Source organism: Salmo salar, chromosome ssa08 (assembly GCF_905237065.1).
Source record: "Salmo salar chromosome ssa08, Ssal_v3.1, whole genome shotgun sequence".
Classification (NCBI taxonomy): domain Eukaryota; kingdom Metazoa; phylum Chordata; class Actinopteri; order Salmoniformes; family Salmonidae; genus Salmo; species Salmo salar.
Window position 1 is genome coordinate 19,286,766 of NC_059449.1, and position 18,622 is coordinate 19,305,387.

General features: G+C 44.4%; 1 protein-coding gene across 5 annotated transcripts in view; it reads left to right on the top strand.

Moving 5' to 3' along the window:
• Positions 1–18,622, top strand: part of mtus1b (microtubule associated tumor suppressor 1b) — a 95,966-nt gene that overhangs the window by 41,273 nt on the left and 36,071 nt on the right. For 4 of the 5 annotated variants that reach the window (XM_045722932.1, XM_045722933.1, XM_045722931.1 and 1 more), the window contains 3 exons: positions 6,720–6,947; positions 9,733–9,891; positions 14,861–14,968. In XM_045722932.1, the coding sequence (XP_045578888.1) occupies positions 6,720–6,947; positions 9,733–9,891; positions 14,861–14,968 (495 nt within the window). The remainder of the gene's footprint in view (positions 1–6,719; positions 6,948–9,732; positions 9,892–14,860; positions 14,969–18,622) is intronic. The other variant, XM_045722934.1, reaches the window with a different exon arrangement.

Here is an 18,622-nt window from a genome sequence, read left to right on the forward strand (position 1 = left end):
TGTTGTCTTCCATCAAGTCTTCAGACGTAGAAAATGTACGCCTTTCCTACGCACTTCTCAGTGTTTGGTATTCAGACGTACCTTATTCAGTCACGTAACGCGCTCTGCAGGTGTGGCTGAATACATTTTCTTCAACCGCTGAAAACCCTCCCACTTGCTGGCCAACAGATTTTCTCGTGGCATTTTCATTCAATGGGGGTTTCAGTACATTTATCTTAAGCCATCCCTTTAAATACGCTGTATCTTTGATTTAGAATTCTGTTGACCGACTCACTAGAATATATGGAGAGAACAGGTTCAGAATTTTAGGGATCAATGAAAGAAAGCCATCTAAATGAATGCATTTTCATCTCTGTTTTACATTTTAGTCATTTAGCAGACGCTTTTATCCAGAGTGACTTACAGGAGCAATTAGGGTTAAGTGCCTTGCTCAAGTGCATATCTACAGATTTTTCACGTAGTCGGGACGGGGATTTGAACCAGCGACCTTTTGGTTAACGGCCCAACGCTCTTAATCGCTTGGCTACCTGCCACCTTGTTTTAGCACCAATTGGCAGATTTAAAAATAGTCAGATTTTTGTTGATTTATTTAGGGTTAAGAAAGTGTTTATGAGTCATAAAACAGGTTTGGAGAGCCTTTAATCAAAAATACTGTGGTTTGATTCATCCTGAAAATTGCCACCTTCAGTTTGTCAACCCATGGTAATGTTGCATGATTAGTGTCCATAGAGTTATAACAGGGAGAATAATGTACAATAGTAGGCTATACCCTCACCTATAGCCTCCACTAACCATCCGGTTCTAACTGTTACGGCTTGGCCTGCACTCCGCTCCATAACAGTTTACTTAGCCTACATGTAAAACAATTACGGACGTGACGGCGTTTACAGAGGATGATAATGAATGTAAACGAAACAATGGAATGATAATGTAGGCTATACCACCTGAAGGGAACTAACAGTAAATTGGCGGTTGAATATGTGTGGTTATTAGGTCTACTGATGGTCGATACTGATAGTGGCTAATATTTAACATGATAGAAATGGGAAACAGAGAAAGTCGGGGTAGCCTATAATTAAGACATTCCAGAGTAACCATCCCTGCAAGTTAAAATACGGTACAATTAAAATTCGGAATAATGCCAAAGCATTTCATAAACTTTACTGTGGGAAAGTTGATTTGTTGATAATGCTTCAGGTTGCTGCCAAGTGACTGGTTTAACGTTTGTCTCCAGCGACTATAATGTAAAATAGATCTAAAACAAATCATTTATATTTACAATCCCCTGACCCAAACGGATGACTCATTTACCTAGCTCTTATCAATAGCTCTTATCAAGTTGTAAATGACAATGTATGGAGAATGGTTTTATTTCTGTCTGAAAAAAGAAAGTAGAGTCTTTTTCCACTTGTAACGGGTAGGTAGACATTCATGGTTTCCTTGCGAGTAAAGATTGTGAAATTCTGAGGGAATTAAGTCAAGGTCAGAATACAGCATATCTGTAGACACACCTCCTCCACACCTTCATTTATTCAAGCTCCAGCCCCAATGAATACCGTGTGAATATAATGCTATTCTCATGCTTAAGTTTAAGGTCAATATATGCATGGAGAGAAAAGTGCATAAAACAAAGGAATTGCATTCCATTTACACACGCTTAACCCTGGCCGGAATTCCATCACAATAGCCTGTCTGTAATTTACCTATTTGTTTCTATAGCCACTAGGCTGCAGTGTGTGATTTGGGACAGTTGAGATTCGGGGGCGGATTGAATATGAGGGTGTGTGTGTGTGTGTGTGGAAGAATGAATCTATCAGAAAACCAGATCTGCGTCTTGTCAGAAAAGGTCAAATTCTGAGCGGACAATAGTTTGCTTGTTTCTGAAAAACAGTGCCAAATTTGATCCCGAACTCTGGCCATGTTGAAAAGGCGTCTTTGAGAAGCACATTCAGAAACCTTCTCCACCCAAATAAGAGTTCAAAGGCTGTCTGTTACTCAATCACCATCAAATGTTATTTGGTCACATACACGTGTTTAGCAGATGTTATTGCAGGTGTAGCGAAATGCTTGTGTTTCTAGCTCCGACAGTGCCGTAATATCTAACAAGTAATATCTAACAATTTCGCAGCAATACACAGAAATCTAAGAAAAGGAATGGAATTAAGAATATGTCAATATTTGGACGAGCAATGTCAGAGCGGCATAGACTAAGATGCAGTTGAATAGTATAGAATACAGTATATACTGAGATGAGTAATACAAACTATGTAAACATTATTAAAGTAACTAGTGTTCCATTTATGGCCTGTGATTTCAAGTCTATGTATGTAGGCAGCAGCCTCTAATGTGCTAGTGATGGCTATTTAACAGTCTGATGGCCTTGAGATAGAAGCTGTTTTTCAGCCTCTCGGTCCCAGCTTTGATGCACCTGTACTGACCTCGCCTTCTGGATGATAACGGGGTGAACAGGCAGTGGCTCGGGTGGTTGTTGTCCTTGATGATCTTTTTGTCCTTCCTATGGCATCAGGTGCTGTAGGTGTCCTGGAGGGCAGGTAGTTTGCCCCCGGTGATGCGTTGGGCAGACCGCACCAACCTCTGGAGAGCCTTGTGATTTGCGGGTGGTGCAGATCAAATCAAACTTTTTGTCACATGCGCCGAATACAACGAGTGTAGTCCTTACCGTGAAATGCTTACTTACAAACCCTTAACCGACAGTGCAGTTCAAGAAGAGTTAAGAAAATATTTACCAAATAAACTAAAGTAAAATAATTATAAAAAGTAACACAATAACAGTAATGAGGCTATATAAAGGGGCTACCGGTACTGAGTCAGTGTGTGGGGGTACAGGTTAGAGGTCATTTGTACATGTAGATAGGGGTGAAGTGACTATACATAGATAATAAACAGCGAGTAGCAGCAGTGTACAAAACAAATGGAGGGGAGGGGGGTGGGGTCAATGTAAATAGTCCGGTGGCCATTTGATTAATTGTTCAGTCTTATGGCTTGGGGGTTAGAAGCTGTTAAGGAGCCTTTTGGTCCTAGACTTGGCGCTCCGGTACCACTTGCCGTGCGTTAGCAGAGAAAACAGTCTATGACTTGGGTGACTGGAGTCTCCGGCAATTTTATGGGCTTTCCTCTGACACCGCCTATTATATAGGTCCTGGATTGCAGGAAGCTTGGCCCCAGTGATGTACTGGGCTGTTTGCACTAGCCTCTGTAGCGCCTTACAGTCAGATGCCAAGCAGTTGCCATGCTAGGCGGCGATGCAACCGGTCAGGATGCTCTCCATGGTGCAGCTGTAGAAGTTTTTGAGGATCTGGAGACCCATGCCAAATCTTTTCAGTCTCCTGAGGGGGAAAAAGTTTTGTTGTGCCCTCTTCACGACTGTCTTGGTGTGTTTGGACCATGATAGTTTGTTGGTGATGTGGACACCAAGGAACTTGAAACTCTCCACTACAGCCCCATCAATGTTAATGGGGGCCTGTTCGGCCCGCCTTTTCCTGTAGTCCACGATCAGCTCCTTTGTCTTGTTCACATTGAGGGAGAGGTTGTTGTCCTGGCACCACACTGCCAGTTGGTTTGGTGTAAAAAGCGTTGTCGTACCAGGAGGTGATACAGGATGCTCTCAATTCTGCATCTATAAAAGTTTGAGAGGGTTTTTGGTGCCAAGCCAAATGTTTTCAGCCCCCTGAGGTTGAAGAGGCGATGTTGCCCTATCTTCACCACATTGTCTGTGTGGGTGGACCATTTCAGTTGGTCAGTGATGAGTACGCCCAGGAACTTCTCCACTGCGGTCCAGTCGATGTTGATAGGGGGGTGCTCCCTCTGCTGTTTCCTGAAGTCCACGATCATCTCCTTTGTTTTGTTTTGTTGAGTGAGAGGTTATTTTCCTGGCACCACTCTCCCAGAGCCCTCACCGGTCTCGTCGTTGTTGGTAATCAAGCCCACTACTGTTGTGTCGTCTCCAAACTTGATGATTGAGTTGGAGGCGTGCTTGGCCTAATGTCTTATGTGGTTACTGAGGCAACATGCTTGTGTTCAAAGACATGCTTGTTCTTGTGTTCATTCTTACCTTGTTGTAAACACTCACCGCAAGGTGAACACACAACTCCTAATGTTGCCTAGGTAACATAAACATGTATATGTGTATCTTCCTAAGACATTCAGGCAACCAACACACAGCTATAAGTTCTCAATTATACACTGAGTGTACAAAACGTTATGCTCTTTCCATGACGTAGACTGACCAGGTGAATCCAGGTGAAAGCTATGATCCCTTATTGATGTCACTTGTTAAATTCACTTCAATCAGTGTAGATGAAGAAGGATTTTTAAGCCTTGAGACATGGATTGTGTATGTGTGCCATTCCGAGGGTGAATGGGCAAGACAAAATATTTAAGTGCCTTTGAACGGGGCATGGTAGTAGGTGCAAGGCACACCAGTTTGTATCAAGAACTGCAGCGATGCTGGGTTTTTCACACTCTAAAGTTTCCTCGTATTTATCAAGAATGGTCCACCACCCAAAGGATGTCCAGCCAACTTGACACAACTGTGGGAAGCATTGGAGTCAACACGGGCCAGCATCCCTGTGGAATGCTGTCAACACCTTGTACTATAGAGGACGAATTGAGGCTGTTCTGAGGGCGAAAGGGAGGGGTGCAACTCAATATTAGGAAGGTGTTCCTAACGTTTGGTATACTGAGTGTATAATACAGTATGTATTTGCTGTCAAAGGGCTATTTTGGTGGTACTGCAGTAACTAAAACGGTACACAGGAGGTCTATTCAGTGGTGTTACTGTACTATCCAACAGCTTGAGCTAGACGTTTCCTGTACACACAGATCCAGGACCAGCTTGCCCTGCTCCAGTCCTAACCCTGACCATCATGAGGGAAACCGTCAAACTGACCATACAGTAGATCATTGTTATCCTACTACTAATCTCTACACAGCAGTGCTCTTCCTCTCTTTCCTGTCTCTGATGAGCAAAGCCGACGGTGGCGAAACCCACAGGTCCACTCAGGGCGTTGTCCTGGATACACATGTACACATCCTTGAGTTTTGACACGCACAAACAACATCTCTGCTATTGTCTCTCTCTCTCTCACACAACACACACACACACACACACACACACACACACACACACACACACACACACACACACACACACACACAGGGCAGTGGTGTGAAAAGGAAAGAGCCATAGGCCCTTCCTACTGATAGGGAAGCATGTTTTGATTAAGTACTGGAAAAAATAAAAAGGAGGGGAAGAGGAGGAGGGAGGAGGATGTGTTAGTTCCCACCAAGCCCTCCCCTAAGCTGGACAACAGCCCAGAGGTTACCAGACCTGGGTCAAATTAAACTACAGCATTAGGCTCCGTGGGTCATTGACAGACATTGTACCAGACATTGGTCAAATGAATATGTCAGAAAGTATTAGCGCTGTGCGTGTGATTCATCTTGTGTGGGCGCTAAATCCAAACGCAGCTCAAGTATTTGAAGGTATCTGGAATGGCCTTTATGATCCAGGTTCCTGTTCAATAGCAGCTAGTAGAAACCATTTGAAACGGAGTGAAACGGGAAAGTACTTAATTAACTTGTACCATAAGACTAAGAATTTAGTTTCCGTGTTTACATTTTTTTAATTTAACCTTTATTTAACTAGGCACGTGTCGCCACATGTGTTGTTACGTTGTGGCCCACTGAACATGGCCCAGGTCTGCTCTGAGGTGTAAGACTAGCCATGTATCCAGATAGTTCATATCATGTTATTAGACAGTGCTGTTAGCGTCACCGCAGTTTATTATGTTAAGGAGACGCGGCCCAGTCACTACATGGTATTCAGCAACACTACAGGGGCCAGCCAATAGGAACATAACCCCTGTCTCTGTGAAAGACCAACCCTGTTCTATTTCAGAACCTTTGACTGGAGGTCACAAACCTCATTCACCTCAGAGAGAGAGATTTGTCTAAAACTTGCTGATATGTCTGTATATGTCCATCAGTGTCACCCTACAGTATGTCCACTTACTTTGTGCTGATATGTCTGTATATGTCCATCAGTGTCACCCTACAGTATGTCCACTTACTTTGTGCTGATATGGGCACTTCTCTATACGTCTCTCTGTATGTACGCAGTGCCAGGGGGGTTCGCTCTCTCTCTCCCTGTCTCTCTGTCTCTCTCTGTCTCTCCCTGTCTCTCTCCCTGTCTCTCTCTCTCTCTCTCTCTCTCTGTCTCTCTCTGTCTCTCTCTCTCTCCCTGTCTCTCTCTCTGTCTCTCTCTGTCTCTCTCTCTCTCTCTCTGTCTCTCTCTCTCTCTCTCTGTCTCTCTCTGTCTCTCTCTCTCTCCCTGTCTCTCTGTCTCTCTCTCTCTCCTATTCATCCTTCCTCTGCTAGCTCAGCTGTCACTAGATAAATAAATATGTATCTTCTAGTAGGGCATGTTTATACACACACACATCCTGACTAGTGGTTTATGTGTTCTGCAGATGCTGAGAAAGCTTTGATCTTAAAGGCACAACTGATCCTAAATCAGCATTCTTATAAATACTGCCCCTGATCTTTTGAATTGATATGATACTGATATCTTATGTTAGAATTTTCAGTGTACTGACATATTGATATTATGGACATTGATTCATACACTGATAGACGTGAATACTTCTCCCAATACCTGAAACTGATGAACCCTGTTGGTCCTTTCCTACATTTCCCAGGTATCCCCAAGCCGCGTGTCACAGACAGACCCTCGGGATTGCCTGGGCCTACTGTGGTGACCTCTAACCCAAAGCCATCCGTCAACCAGGGGTCAGGTGCTGCTCGGCCTTCGGCTGCCGCCGCCGCGTCCAAACTGCCCGTGAAGAACCTACCCACAAGCCTTAGCTCCTCTTCTCTGGGCAGCGCCGCCAGTGAGAGTAATGGATCTTCAGCAGCCCCCAGCAAACGTGAGACTGTGTGTTGTGTATGTGTGTGCGTATTGAGTTATTCTTCCTACATTACGGCACCACAAAAGGCCTTCACACAAACACACAGCACACTCAGTGTGCAAGCAGTGGGTTTCATTGGTGTGGTCTTCCGGTTGCTGGTGATTCACATCCTCCTCTTGCCACTAGCTCTCTCAGACACACACACACTCTCTCTTCTGACCTCCCGTGACAATTCCATCAGTCTCCCCTGCCATTTGACTCTGAAGAGAATGTCCATGTGGCATTCCTGCTTTCGCCATCGAGGTCAGAGTTCACATCTGCCCAGGCTCTCTCTCTGTGTGTGTGTGTGTGTGTGTGTGTGTGTGTGTGTGTGTGTGTGTGATCAGAGAGGCGGACAGGGTACTCTCCTGTCTGGATTACATCTGGTCCTCTCTATATCTACTGTAGCTGGTGGAGGAGGGTGGTGGTTGTGTGTTGGGGAAGATGGAGGTGTGAGTGGAGGAGGGTGAAAGCTGACTCTTACTCACACACATGTATTTAACTCATTTCAGGGAGTAAATATTCGTTTCCAGAAAGTCTACATGCTTATAGTAGAGACCTGCTGTCAGGACTGATGTAATGTCCCTAGAGGTGTTAATCAGCTCCACCAGAGTGTTGGATTGCTACCCTGAACCACTCAATACTGGATCATGTACAGCTGCTGTATCTCAGTTTATCAGGAAATCTATATGGAAATGAACACCCAACACGTTGAGAGTGAGGTTTCTATTACTATCTAATAGTTTCTATTGGTTTAATGTGATAAGTCTGAATAATACTATCAACAGCATCACATGACCTCCCTGTGTGACTTGGTCTAAATGGGGATAGGTGGTCAGTGGTTGTCTTTGTTCACTACAGTACAGCCACCACTCTGTTGAAGAGAAAGAGGAGGGGAATGGGGAGGAGGGGAAAGGGGGGATGACAGAGAGATGAAGACATGGATGAGACCTGCTGTAGGAATTTCTTTGAAACCTGGAATTCCTTTCGTGACAGAACAGTAGAGAAAAGAGAGAAACACCTTTCTTCCTTCCTTCTCGCTCTCCTCTCCATCGCTCTCCTCTCCATCGCTCTCCTCTCCATCGCTCTCCTCTCCATCGCTCTCCTCTCCATCCCTCTCCTGGCTCTCCTCTCCATCCCTCTCCTGGCTCTCCTCTCCATCCCTCTCCTGGCTCTCCTCTCCATCCCTCTCCTGGCTCTCCTCTCCATCCCTCTCCTGGCTCTCCTCTCCATCACTCTCCTGGCTCTCCTCTCCATCCCTCTCCTGGCTCTCCTCTCCATCCCTCTCCTGGCTCTCCTCTCCATCCCTCTCCTGGCTCTCCTCTCCATCCCTCTCCTGGCTCTCCTCTCCATCACTCTCCTGGCTCTCCTCTCCATCCCTCTCCTGGCTCTCCTCTCCATCCTCCCGGCTCTCCTCTCCATCCCTCTCCTGGCTCTCCTCTCCATCCCTCTCCTGGCTCTCCTCTCCATCACTCTCCTGGCTCTCCTCTCCATCCCTCTCCTGGCTCTCCTCTCCATCACTCTCCTGGCTCTCCTCTCCATCCCTCTCCTGGCTCTCCTCTCCATCCCTCTCCTGGCTCTCCTCTCCATCACTCTCCTGGCTCTCCTCTCCATCCCTCTCCTGGCTCTCCTCTCCATCCCTCTCCTGGCTCTCCTCTCCATCACTCTCCTGGCTCTCCTCTCCATCCCTCTCCTGGCTCTCCTCTCCATCCCTCTCCTGGCTCTCCTCTCCATCACTCTCCTGGCTCTCCTCTCCATCGCTCTCCTCTCCATCCCTCTCCTGGCTCTCCTCTCCATCGCTCTCCTCTCCATCCCTCTCCTGGCTCTCCTCTCCATCACTCTCCATCGCTCTCCTCTCCATTGCTCTCCTCTCCATCACTCTCCTGGCTTTCATGCACTCTCTCACTCTTCTCACACTCGCTCTCTCTCCACACATGCACACTTTCGCACGCTCTCTCTCTCTCTCTCTCTCGCTCTCACACTCACTGCAATGACTCAGCGCCGAGGTAGAAGACCTATGGCTACTGTTGGATGAGCAGGTTGTCATGGTGATCGGATGACGACCAAGATACTGTTGCTATGGCGACGCACCGCCTCTGTTTACAGAGGAACTAATCACACACACACACAGTGATCACTCAAATCAATCTACCATTGCGCCTTAACTACATCAACATACTCGTTTCCCGTTGCTCTAATTGTGCTACAGGCGGCTGTCGCTAATGCAGATAATATTGTTTATGCAGCGTTTTGAGACATTTGTAATCGGTAGTCTGATGATTGTAATCATGTAGATAATTAGGACCAGAGATTATTCCCCTTTTTGGTAGGTAATTGGTGTTATGTGCATTTAGCTTAACGAGGGGAATTATGCCATGTAAACAGCGTTCTTTCTTTCTTACGTTTGGGCTGTGAGAGGTTCGCTATGTGCCCACACACGCTTCTTCACAACGGAGACCATTTCAGTTTTGATACAGTAGAACTATCGTCTTTCAGTATTGAAGTATGGAGCGCCGTTTGGGTCTTTCCGTGTCAAAAAAGATGCACGTCAAATAACACTTCTATTATAGAATGTTGTGTGTGCTGAAGTTGCACGTGCGAGCCAATCATCTTTGGGTATTGAACAGCTCAACTAAACCCAATGTAGTTGAGTGAGGTTTGAATGAGTTTCAGTCTATATCCATGTGGTTCATAGACCAATCTTTGTATTAGTTCATTCTTAATTCTAGTATTAACTGATCATCCCTGTCTTTCTCTGTCCTAGTCCCAGCTCCAGTGGTGGGTGGCTGTAAGCCAGATGAGAGGCCCAGCCAGCCTACAGCTCCAGGGGGAAGCCAGGGGTCGATTAAGGCCCCCACCACTACCAGGCCACTGGGGTTCCGAACCAGAGCCCCCTCACTACCAGGGAGAAGCACTGCAACAGGTGAACACACACACACACACACACACACACACGATACTTTCACATATCCTTGGTGTATGCTTACTTTCACTCACTAACCTTTTGATTTTGAAGCCTATCACTTTAATTCTGATGGTCTAAGCATAGTTAGCATTTAAACATGTGCAGACGTGTCTAAACATGCTCACCATCACTAGCCAGTTTCACTAATGAGCCAGTTTCCCTCTCTGTGATGCGTTTCTCTGATCAGGATCAGATGGACTAGTCTTATTTAACCCAGTTTCCCTCTCTGTGATGCGTTTCTCTGATCAGGATCAGATGGACTAGTCTTATTTAACCCAGTTTCCCTCTCTGTGATGCGTTTCTCTGATCAGGATCAGATGGACTAGTCTTATTTAACCCAGTTTCCCTCTCTGTGATGCGTTTCTCTGATCAGGATCAGATGGACTAGTCTTATTTAACCCAGTTTCCCTCTCTGTGATGCGTTTCTCTGATCAGGATCAGATGGACTAGTCTTATTTAACCCAGTTTCCCTCTCTGTGATGTGTTTCTCTGATCAGGATCAGATGGACTAGTCTTATTTAACCCAGTTTCCCTCTCTGTGATGTGTTTCTCTGATCAGGATCAGATGGACTAGTCTTATTTAACCCAGTTTCCCTCTCTGTGATGCGTTTCTCTGATCAGGATCAGATGGACTAGTCTTATTTAACCCAGTTTCCCTCTCTGTGATGCGTTTCTCTGATCAGGATCAGATGGACTAGTCTTATTTAACCCAGTTTCCCTCTCTGTGATGCGTTTCTCTGATCAGGATCAGATGGACTAGTCTTATTTAACCCAGTTTCCCTCTCTGTGATGCGTTTCTCTGATCAGGATCAGATGGACTAGTCTTATTTAACCCAGTTTCCCTCTCTGTGATGCGTTTCTCTGATCAGGATCAGATGGACTAGTCTTATTTAACCCAGTTTCCCTCTCTGTGATGCGTTTCTCTGATCAGGATCAGATGGACTAGTCTTATTTAACCCAGTTTCCCTCTCTGTGATGCGTTTCTCTGATCAGGATCAGATGGACTAGTCTTATTTAACCCAGTTTCCCTCTCTGTGATGCGTTTCTCTGATCAGGATCAGATGGACTAGTCTTATTTAACCCAGTTTCCCTCTCTGTGATGCGTTTCTCTGATCAGGATCAGATGGACTAGTCTTATTTAACCCAGTTTCCCTCTCTGTGATGCGTTTCTCTGATCAGGATCAGATGGACTAGTCTTATTTAACCCAGTTTCCCTCTCTGTGATGTGTTTCTCTGATCAGGATCAGATGAACTAGTCTTATTTAACCCAGTTTCCCTCTCTGTGATGCGTTTCTCTGATCAGGATCAGATGGACTAGTCTTATTTAACCCAGTTTCCCTCTCTGTGATGCGTTTCTCTGATCAGGATCAGATGGACTAGTCTTATTTAACCCAGTTTCCCTCTCTGTGATGCGTTTCTCTGATCAGGATCAGATGGACTAGTCTTATTTAACCCAGTTTCCCTCTCTGTGATGCGTTTCTCTGATCAGGATCAGATGGACTAGTCTTATTTAACCCAGTTTCCCTCTCTGTGATGCGTTTCTCTGATCAGGATCAGATGGACTAGTCTTATTTAACCCAGTTTCCCTCTCTGTGATGCGTTTCTCTGATCAGGATCAGATGGACTAGTCTTATTTAACCCAGTTTCCCTCTCTGTGATGCGTTTCTCTGATCAGGATCAGATGGACTAGTCTTATTTAACCCAGTTTCCCTCTCTGTGATGCGTTTCTCTGATCAGGATCAGATGGACTAGTCTTATTTAACCCAGTTTCCCTCTCTGTGATGCGTTTCTCTGATCAGGATCAGATGGACTAGTCTTATTTAACCCAGTTTCCCTCTCTGTGATGCGTTTCTCTGATCAGGATCAGATGGACTAGTCTTATTTAACCCAGTTTCCCTCTCTGTGATGCGTTTCTCTGATCAGGATCAGATGGACTAGTCTTATTTAACCCAGTTTCCCTCTCTGTGATGCGTTTCTCTGATCAGGATCAGATGGACTAGTCTTATTTAACCCAGTTTCCCTCTCTGTGATGCGTTTCTCTGATCAGGATCAGATGGACTAGTCTTATTTAACCCAGTTTCCCTCTCTGTGATGCGTTTCTCTGATCAGGATCAGATGGACTAGTCTTATTTAACCCAGTTTCCCTCTCTGTGATGCGTTTCTCTGATCAGGATCAGATGGACTAGTCTTATTTAACCCAGTTTCCCTCTCTGTGATGCGTTTCTCTGATCAGGATCAGATGGACTAGTCTTATTTAACCCAGATGATGATGATGTCTCCTCTGGTGCTTTTGATTTGCACACCACACCCTCTCCTTAACTTGAATATCTTTTAGCTAAAATATGGATATATTTGTATTCAAATGTGTTGGTTTCTTCTGATTAGACCCAATGTGTTGTTCCAACAGAACCACATAGATTGGAATATTACAGAACCAGGATTGTATTATCAACCAACCTCAGTCCCTGTGTGTGTCAGTGATTATACGACGGGTGGGTCTAATCCCAACCTCAGTCCCTGTGTGTGTCAATGATTATACAATGGGTGGGTCTAATCCCAACCTCAGTCCCTGTGTGTGTCAGTGATTATACGACGGGTGGGTCTAATCCCAACCTCAGTCCCTGTGTGTGTCAGTGATTATACGACGGGTGGGTCTAATCCCAACCTCAGTCCCTGTGTGTGTCAATGATTATACAACGGGTGGGTCTAATCCCAACCTCAGTCCCTGTGTGTGTCAATGATTATACAACGGGTGGGTCTAATCCCAACCTCAGTCCCTGTGTGTGTCAATGATTATACAACGGGTGGGTCTAATCCCAACCTCAGTCCCTGTGTGTGTCAGTGATTATACAACGGGTGGGTCTAATCCCAACCTCAGTCCCTGTGTGTGTCAGTGATTATACAACGGGTGGGTCTAATCCCAACCTCAGTCCCTGTGTGTGTCAGTGATTATACAACGGGTGGGTCTAATCCCAAACTCAGTCCCTGTGTGTGTCAGTGATTATACAACGGGTGGGTCTAATCCCAACCTCAGTCCCTGTGTGTGTCAATGATTATACAACGGGTGGGTCTAATCCCAACCTCAGTCCCTGTGTGTGTCAATGATTATACAACGGGTGGGTCTAATCCCAACCTCAGTCCCTGTGTGTGTCAGTGATTATACAACGGGTGGGTCTAATCCCAACCTCAGTCCCTGTGTGTGTCAATGATTATACAACGGGTGGGTCTAATCCCAACCTCAGTCCCTGTGTGTGTCAATGATTATACAACGGGTGGGTCTAATCCCAACCTCAGTCCCTGTGTGTGTCAGTGATTATACAACGGGTGGGTCTAATCCCAACCTCAGTCCCTGTGTGTGTCAATGATTATACAACGGGTGGGTCTAATCCCAACCTCAGTCCCTGTGTGTGTCAATGATTATACAACGGGTGGGTCTAATCCCAACCTCAGTCCCTGTGTGTGTCAGTGATTATACAACGGGTGGGTCTAATACTGAATGATGATTGGTTCATTTATAAACTTTATCTCCACTATACTGTGTGTCAATGAATATAGCGCTCCCTCATATTGGTTAGATAGAATCTCTGTTTATTTCTATGGCCTCTGGAAGGGCCCACAGGATATGAGTAATATTATCTTGGGGTAGATGGAGTACAGTACATCTGCTGTAGAGACGTCATGTTGCCATGGCAGCAGTGACCACTGACAGTTAATGGATACAGTAGTCGGTATGCTAGTTGATTTTCCCAGTGGATTTCTGCTGGGTTGAAGTGTAAACATATGAGCACCAATATGTTTTATTCCATTGTATCTAGGTCAGTCTGATTTTCTCATAGGTTTCAATTTTCTTAATTCAACTATACCGTTGACTCACACACACTCTCTCTTTCTCTCACACACACACTGCAATGACTCACCGCCGAGGTAGAATACTTTATTCCCACAAATATCTAGACCTTTTGTCCCACTATATTGTAAAATACCAAACCATATAAAGGGGGATTCCTAGTCAGTTGTATAACTGAATGTATTCAACTGAAATGTGTCTTCCGCATTTAACCCAACCCCTCTGAATCAGAGAGGTGCAGGGGGCTGCCTTAATCCACATCCACGTGTTTGGCACCCGGGGAACAGTGGGTTAACTGCCTTGCTCAGGGGCAGAACGACAGATTTTTACCTTGTGAGCTCGGGGATTCAATCCAGCAACCTTTCTTTTACTGGCCCAACGCTCCAACCACTAGGCTACCTGCATATCAACAGACTAGCTGATTTGTGATTATCTAACTGTATCTAATTTCTAAAATAATGTTTTAACATAATCGTTTTCCAACCCTGTGGCTCAAATGACCCATCATCCTCCGATTCCCATTGAGTAGGGCCCAGTTATCTATCTGGATTTCCTCAATCGGATAGGATTCAATGCGTAGAAATATAATTAATAGAATGGGAGTCCTCATTCAAGTCAATGATTCTTCTGTTCTATTAATTCTATTTCTATGGATTTAATCCTATCCAATAGAGGAAATCAATTAAACTTTTTGATAAACTGGGCCCAGGTGATTATGAGGTGTTTATTATCCACCCTCAGCTTGACCCTGTAGTAGGTGGACACAGGGGCTTGTACCCTGTAGTAGGTGGACACAGGGGCTTGTACCCTGTAGTGGGTGGACACAGGGGCTTGTACCCTGTAGTAGGTGGACACAGGGGCTTGTACCCTGTAGTGGGTGGACACAGGGGCTTGTACCCTGTAGTAGGTGGACACAGAGGCTAAATCTCTGAGCTCTCCTTCAAGACCCAAGCTCCACTACTACACAGATACTACTTCCTAAAACCACACTAGCCCTATAACCTGGTAGTCTCTGCTACAAGGCTACAGTTAGGTTTAGTCTGACTGTTGACAAGGTGTTTCACTATTTCTCTACCATAGGGCTGAAGACTCCAGCGGTGACCAGCCAGGTAGCAGGCAAGCAGGCCCAGAACCCCCTTCAGAGGGCCGGATCGGCCAGATTCAACCGCCCCACAGCTGCTGCCACAGGTAGAGTTCTGTTTGAACGTTTTGGTGTTGGGTTTTGTTCCTGGGTTCAGTCTGCTAGTGTTTAGTGTTTTTATACGTAACGGTTAGGGTTGCTTAGAAGGCACTAGAGCCAAGGATCTTGAAGTATATTTAAGCAATAAGGCCCAAGGGGGTGCTGTATATGGCCAATATACCACGGTGGAGTGTCTGGACACAGCCCTTAGCCGTGGTATATTAGCCATATATCACAAACCCCTGACGTGCCGTATTGCTGTTATAAACTGGTTACCAACGTAATTAGAACCGTAAAAATAACTGTTTTATCTTATCCGTTGTATACGCTCGAGCATTCAGGGCTGGAACCACCCAGTTTATAATTTAGTATAGTGTCTCTGAAAAAGAGACTTGAGAGCAATATGATTCTCACCCATACAGGTGTCATGGTTATTGTTGAATTGTGAGCAAACCTCCACACACCAGTTATACTTTAGCACCCACACCACAGGAGAGTGTAGGCCCCCAGTTACCATGGTAGCGCTCCAGCGTCATCACACACTGGATTTGTGTAAAACTAGACTTGGAACATTCCCGGCCTCAACCGGTTAGGGTTTTCAGCCTTGCATTTTCCTTAAATGTCAGAAGGATCCATGACAGCTTATTTAGAAAAAGAATTGCGTCCGAATGGCCTCAATATACAGTATGAAAGTGACGCATCATTTTCCAGGAAGTAGCCTTGAAGTTTTTTTACTTTAGTTTTTTAAGTTTTGTAAGCTTTTTAAATGGTCTTCAATGGGCAAAAATTGAGCGCAATGTTCTTTAGTGTAAAAACGTCATAACAGGCATCTGGCAGAAGTAAATTCATCCACAAACACAGCTATAATTGTATATACAGTACTGGTCAAAAGTTTGGACACACCTACTCATTCAAGGGTTTTTCTTTATTTGTACTATTTTATACATTGTAGAATAAAAGTAAAGACATCAAAACGATGAAATTACACATATGGAATCATGTAGTAACCAACATTTTTGGAACAAATTTATATTAGATACTTCAAAGTAGCCACACTTTGCCTTGATGACAGCTTTGCACACTCTTGGCATTCTCTCAACCAGCATCACCTGGAATGCTTTTGCAATAGTTTTGAAGGAGTTTCCACATATGTTGAGCACTTGTTGGCTGCTTTTCCTTCACTCTGTGTCTAACTCATCCCAAACCATCTCAATTGGGTTGAGGTTGGGAGATTATGGAGGCCAGGTCAACTGATGCAGCACTCCATCACTCTCCTTCTTGGTCAAATAGCCCTTACACAGCCTGGAGGTGTGTTGGGTCATTGTCCTGTTGAAAAACAAATGATAGTCCCACTAAGCGCAAAACAGATGGGATGGCATATCGCTGCAGAAAGCTGTGGTAGCCATGCTGGTTAAGTGTGCCTTGATTTCTAAATAAATCACAGACGGTGTCACCAGCAAAGCACCATCACACCTCCTCCTTCATGGTGGGAACCACACATGCGGAGATCATCCGTTCACCTACTCTGCATCTCAAAAAGACATGGCAGTTGAAACCAAAAATCTCCCATTTCGACTCATCAGACCAAAGGACAAATTTCCACCAGTCTAATGTCCATTGCTCATGTTTCTTGGCCCAAGCAAGTCTCTTCTTCTCTTCCTTTAGAAGGAGTTTCTTTGCAGCAATTGGACCATGAAAGCTTGATTCACACAGTCTCCTCTGAACAGTTGATGTTGAGATGTGTCTGTTACTTGAACTCTGTGAAGCATTTATTTGGGCTGCCATTTCTGAGGCTAGTAACTCTAGTAACTCTTATCCTCTGCAGCAGAGGTAACTCCTGGGTCTTCCTTTCCTGTGGCGGTCCTCATGAGAGCCAGTTTCATCATAGCGCTTGATGGTTTTTGCGACTGCACTTGACGAAAATCTCAAAGTTCTTGACATTTTCCGCATTGACTGAACTTCATATCTTAAAGTAATGATGGACTGTCGTTTCTCTTTGCCTATTTGAGCTGTTCTTGCCATAATATAGACTTGTTCTTTTACCAGACAGGGCTATCTTCTGTATACCACCCCTACCTTGTCACCACACAACTGATTGGCTCAAATGGATTAAGAAGGAAAGAAATTATACAAATGAACTTTTAACACAGTACAGCTGTTTAATTGAAACACATTCCAGGTGACTACCTCATGAAGCTGGTTGAGAGAATGCCAAGCGTGTGCAAAGCTGTCAACAAGGCAAAGGGTGGCTACTTTGAAGAATCTCAAGTATAAAATATATTTTTTTGTTAAAAACTCTACAGGACCGGATATCTTAAATTACCTAGTTTTCATGAATTTGATGATATAATCGTCAAGCTAGCCCATTCAAAAGATTAGGAGACAGGAACAGGAAGTATGACGTGCACTTCCCTTGACCAGTGTTGTCAAAAGTGTTGCAATGTTGTTATATCACAGATGGCTGACTGAATAATTCTAGCTCAATATACAGTATAATCCAAAAGTGTTTCAATAACTATGAACTAACTTTTACCCTCATTTCATTTCACTGAAGTTTTAAGCAGTGGTGTGAAGTACTTATGTAAAAAGAACTTTCAAGTATTACTTAAGAATATTTTTGGTACCTGTACTTTATGGTTAAGCTTTTTGAAAACTATTACTTTTACTTCACTACATTTCTAAAGAAAATAATGTACTTTTTACTCCATGCAGTTTCCCTGACACCCAAAAGTACTTGGTACATTTTGAATGCTTAGCAGGACAGGAAAATAGTCCAATTCACACACTTATCAAGAGAACATCCCTGGTCATCCCTAATACCTGATCTGGCGGATTCACTAAACACAAATGCTTTGTTTGTAAATTGCTATCAGTAAAAAAAAAAATAGAAAAAAGAATTTGGTGCCGCTGGGTTTGCTTAATATATGGAATTTGAAATGATTTATACTTTTACTTTTGATACTTAAGTACATTTGAGCAATAACATTTACATATGATACTTAAGTATATTTAAAACCAAATACATTTAGACTTTTACTCAAGTAGCATTTTACATGGTGACTTTCACTTTTACTTGAGGCATTTTCTATTAAGGTATCTCTACTTTTACTCAAGTATGACAATTGGATACTTTTTCCACCACTGATTTTAAGTCACTGGTTTTAAGTCACTGTTAAAACACAGTTGTGGACGTCTATAGCCTAATTGGGGAGATAAGAGGGAGGAAATTATAAATAGAAGAATGTAAAAACGTGTTAGCGATTTGGAAAGCATTCCCATGTGTGTGGATCATTAGGAGCGTTTGGGTTGTGCGTTCTGGCTGACTAGCTCGGAGCTCACAAGCTCGTGACAAGGGTAAACAAACACACAAAGAATGGCGTCCCGACCACTTCCTGTCATTATAGAGATACAGGGCACTGATGGAAATAACTTGGAGTGAAACTAGGCTAAACTGTTGCCTCTGTCACACACAGACCCTGTGTGCACGCATGGTAAAACAGCACCGTTGGATCCAGGCTCGTCACAGATGACGGACGGCCACGTCAGCAGTGCCCTGGCGTCGCTTCAAATACTTCTCTCACCTTTGACTGTGCGTTGTTGTGGACATGTGTGCTCTAATGTGACGATGCCCATCTGTTTTAACTGGCAGGTTGGCACCGTGT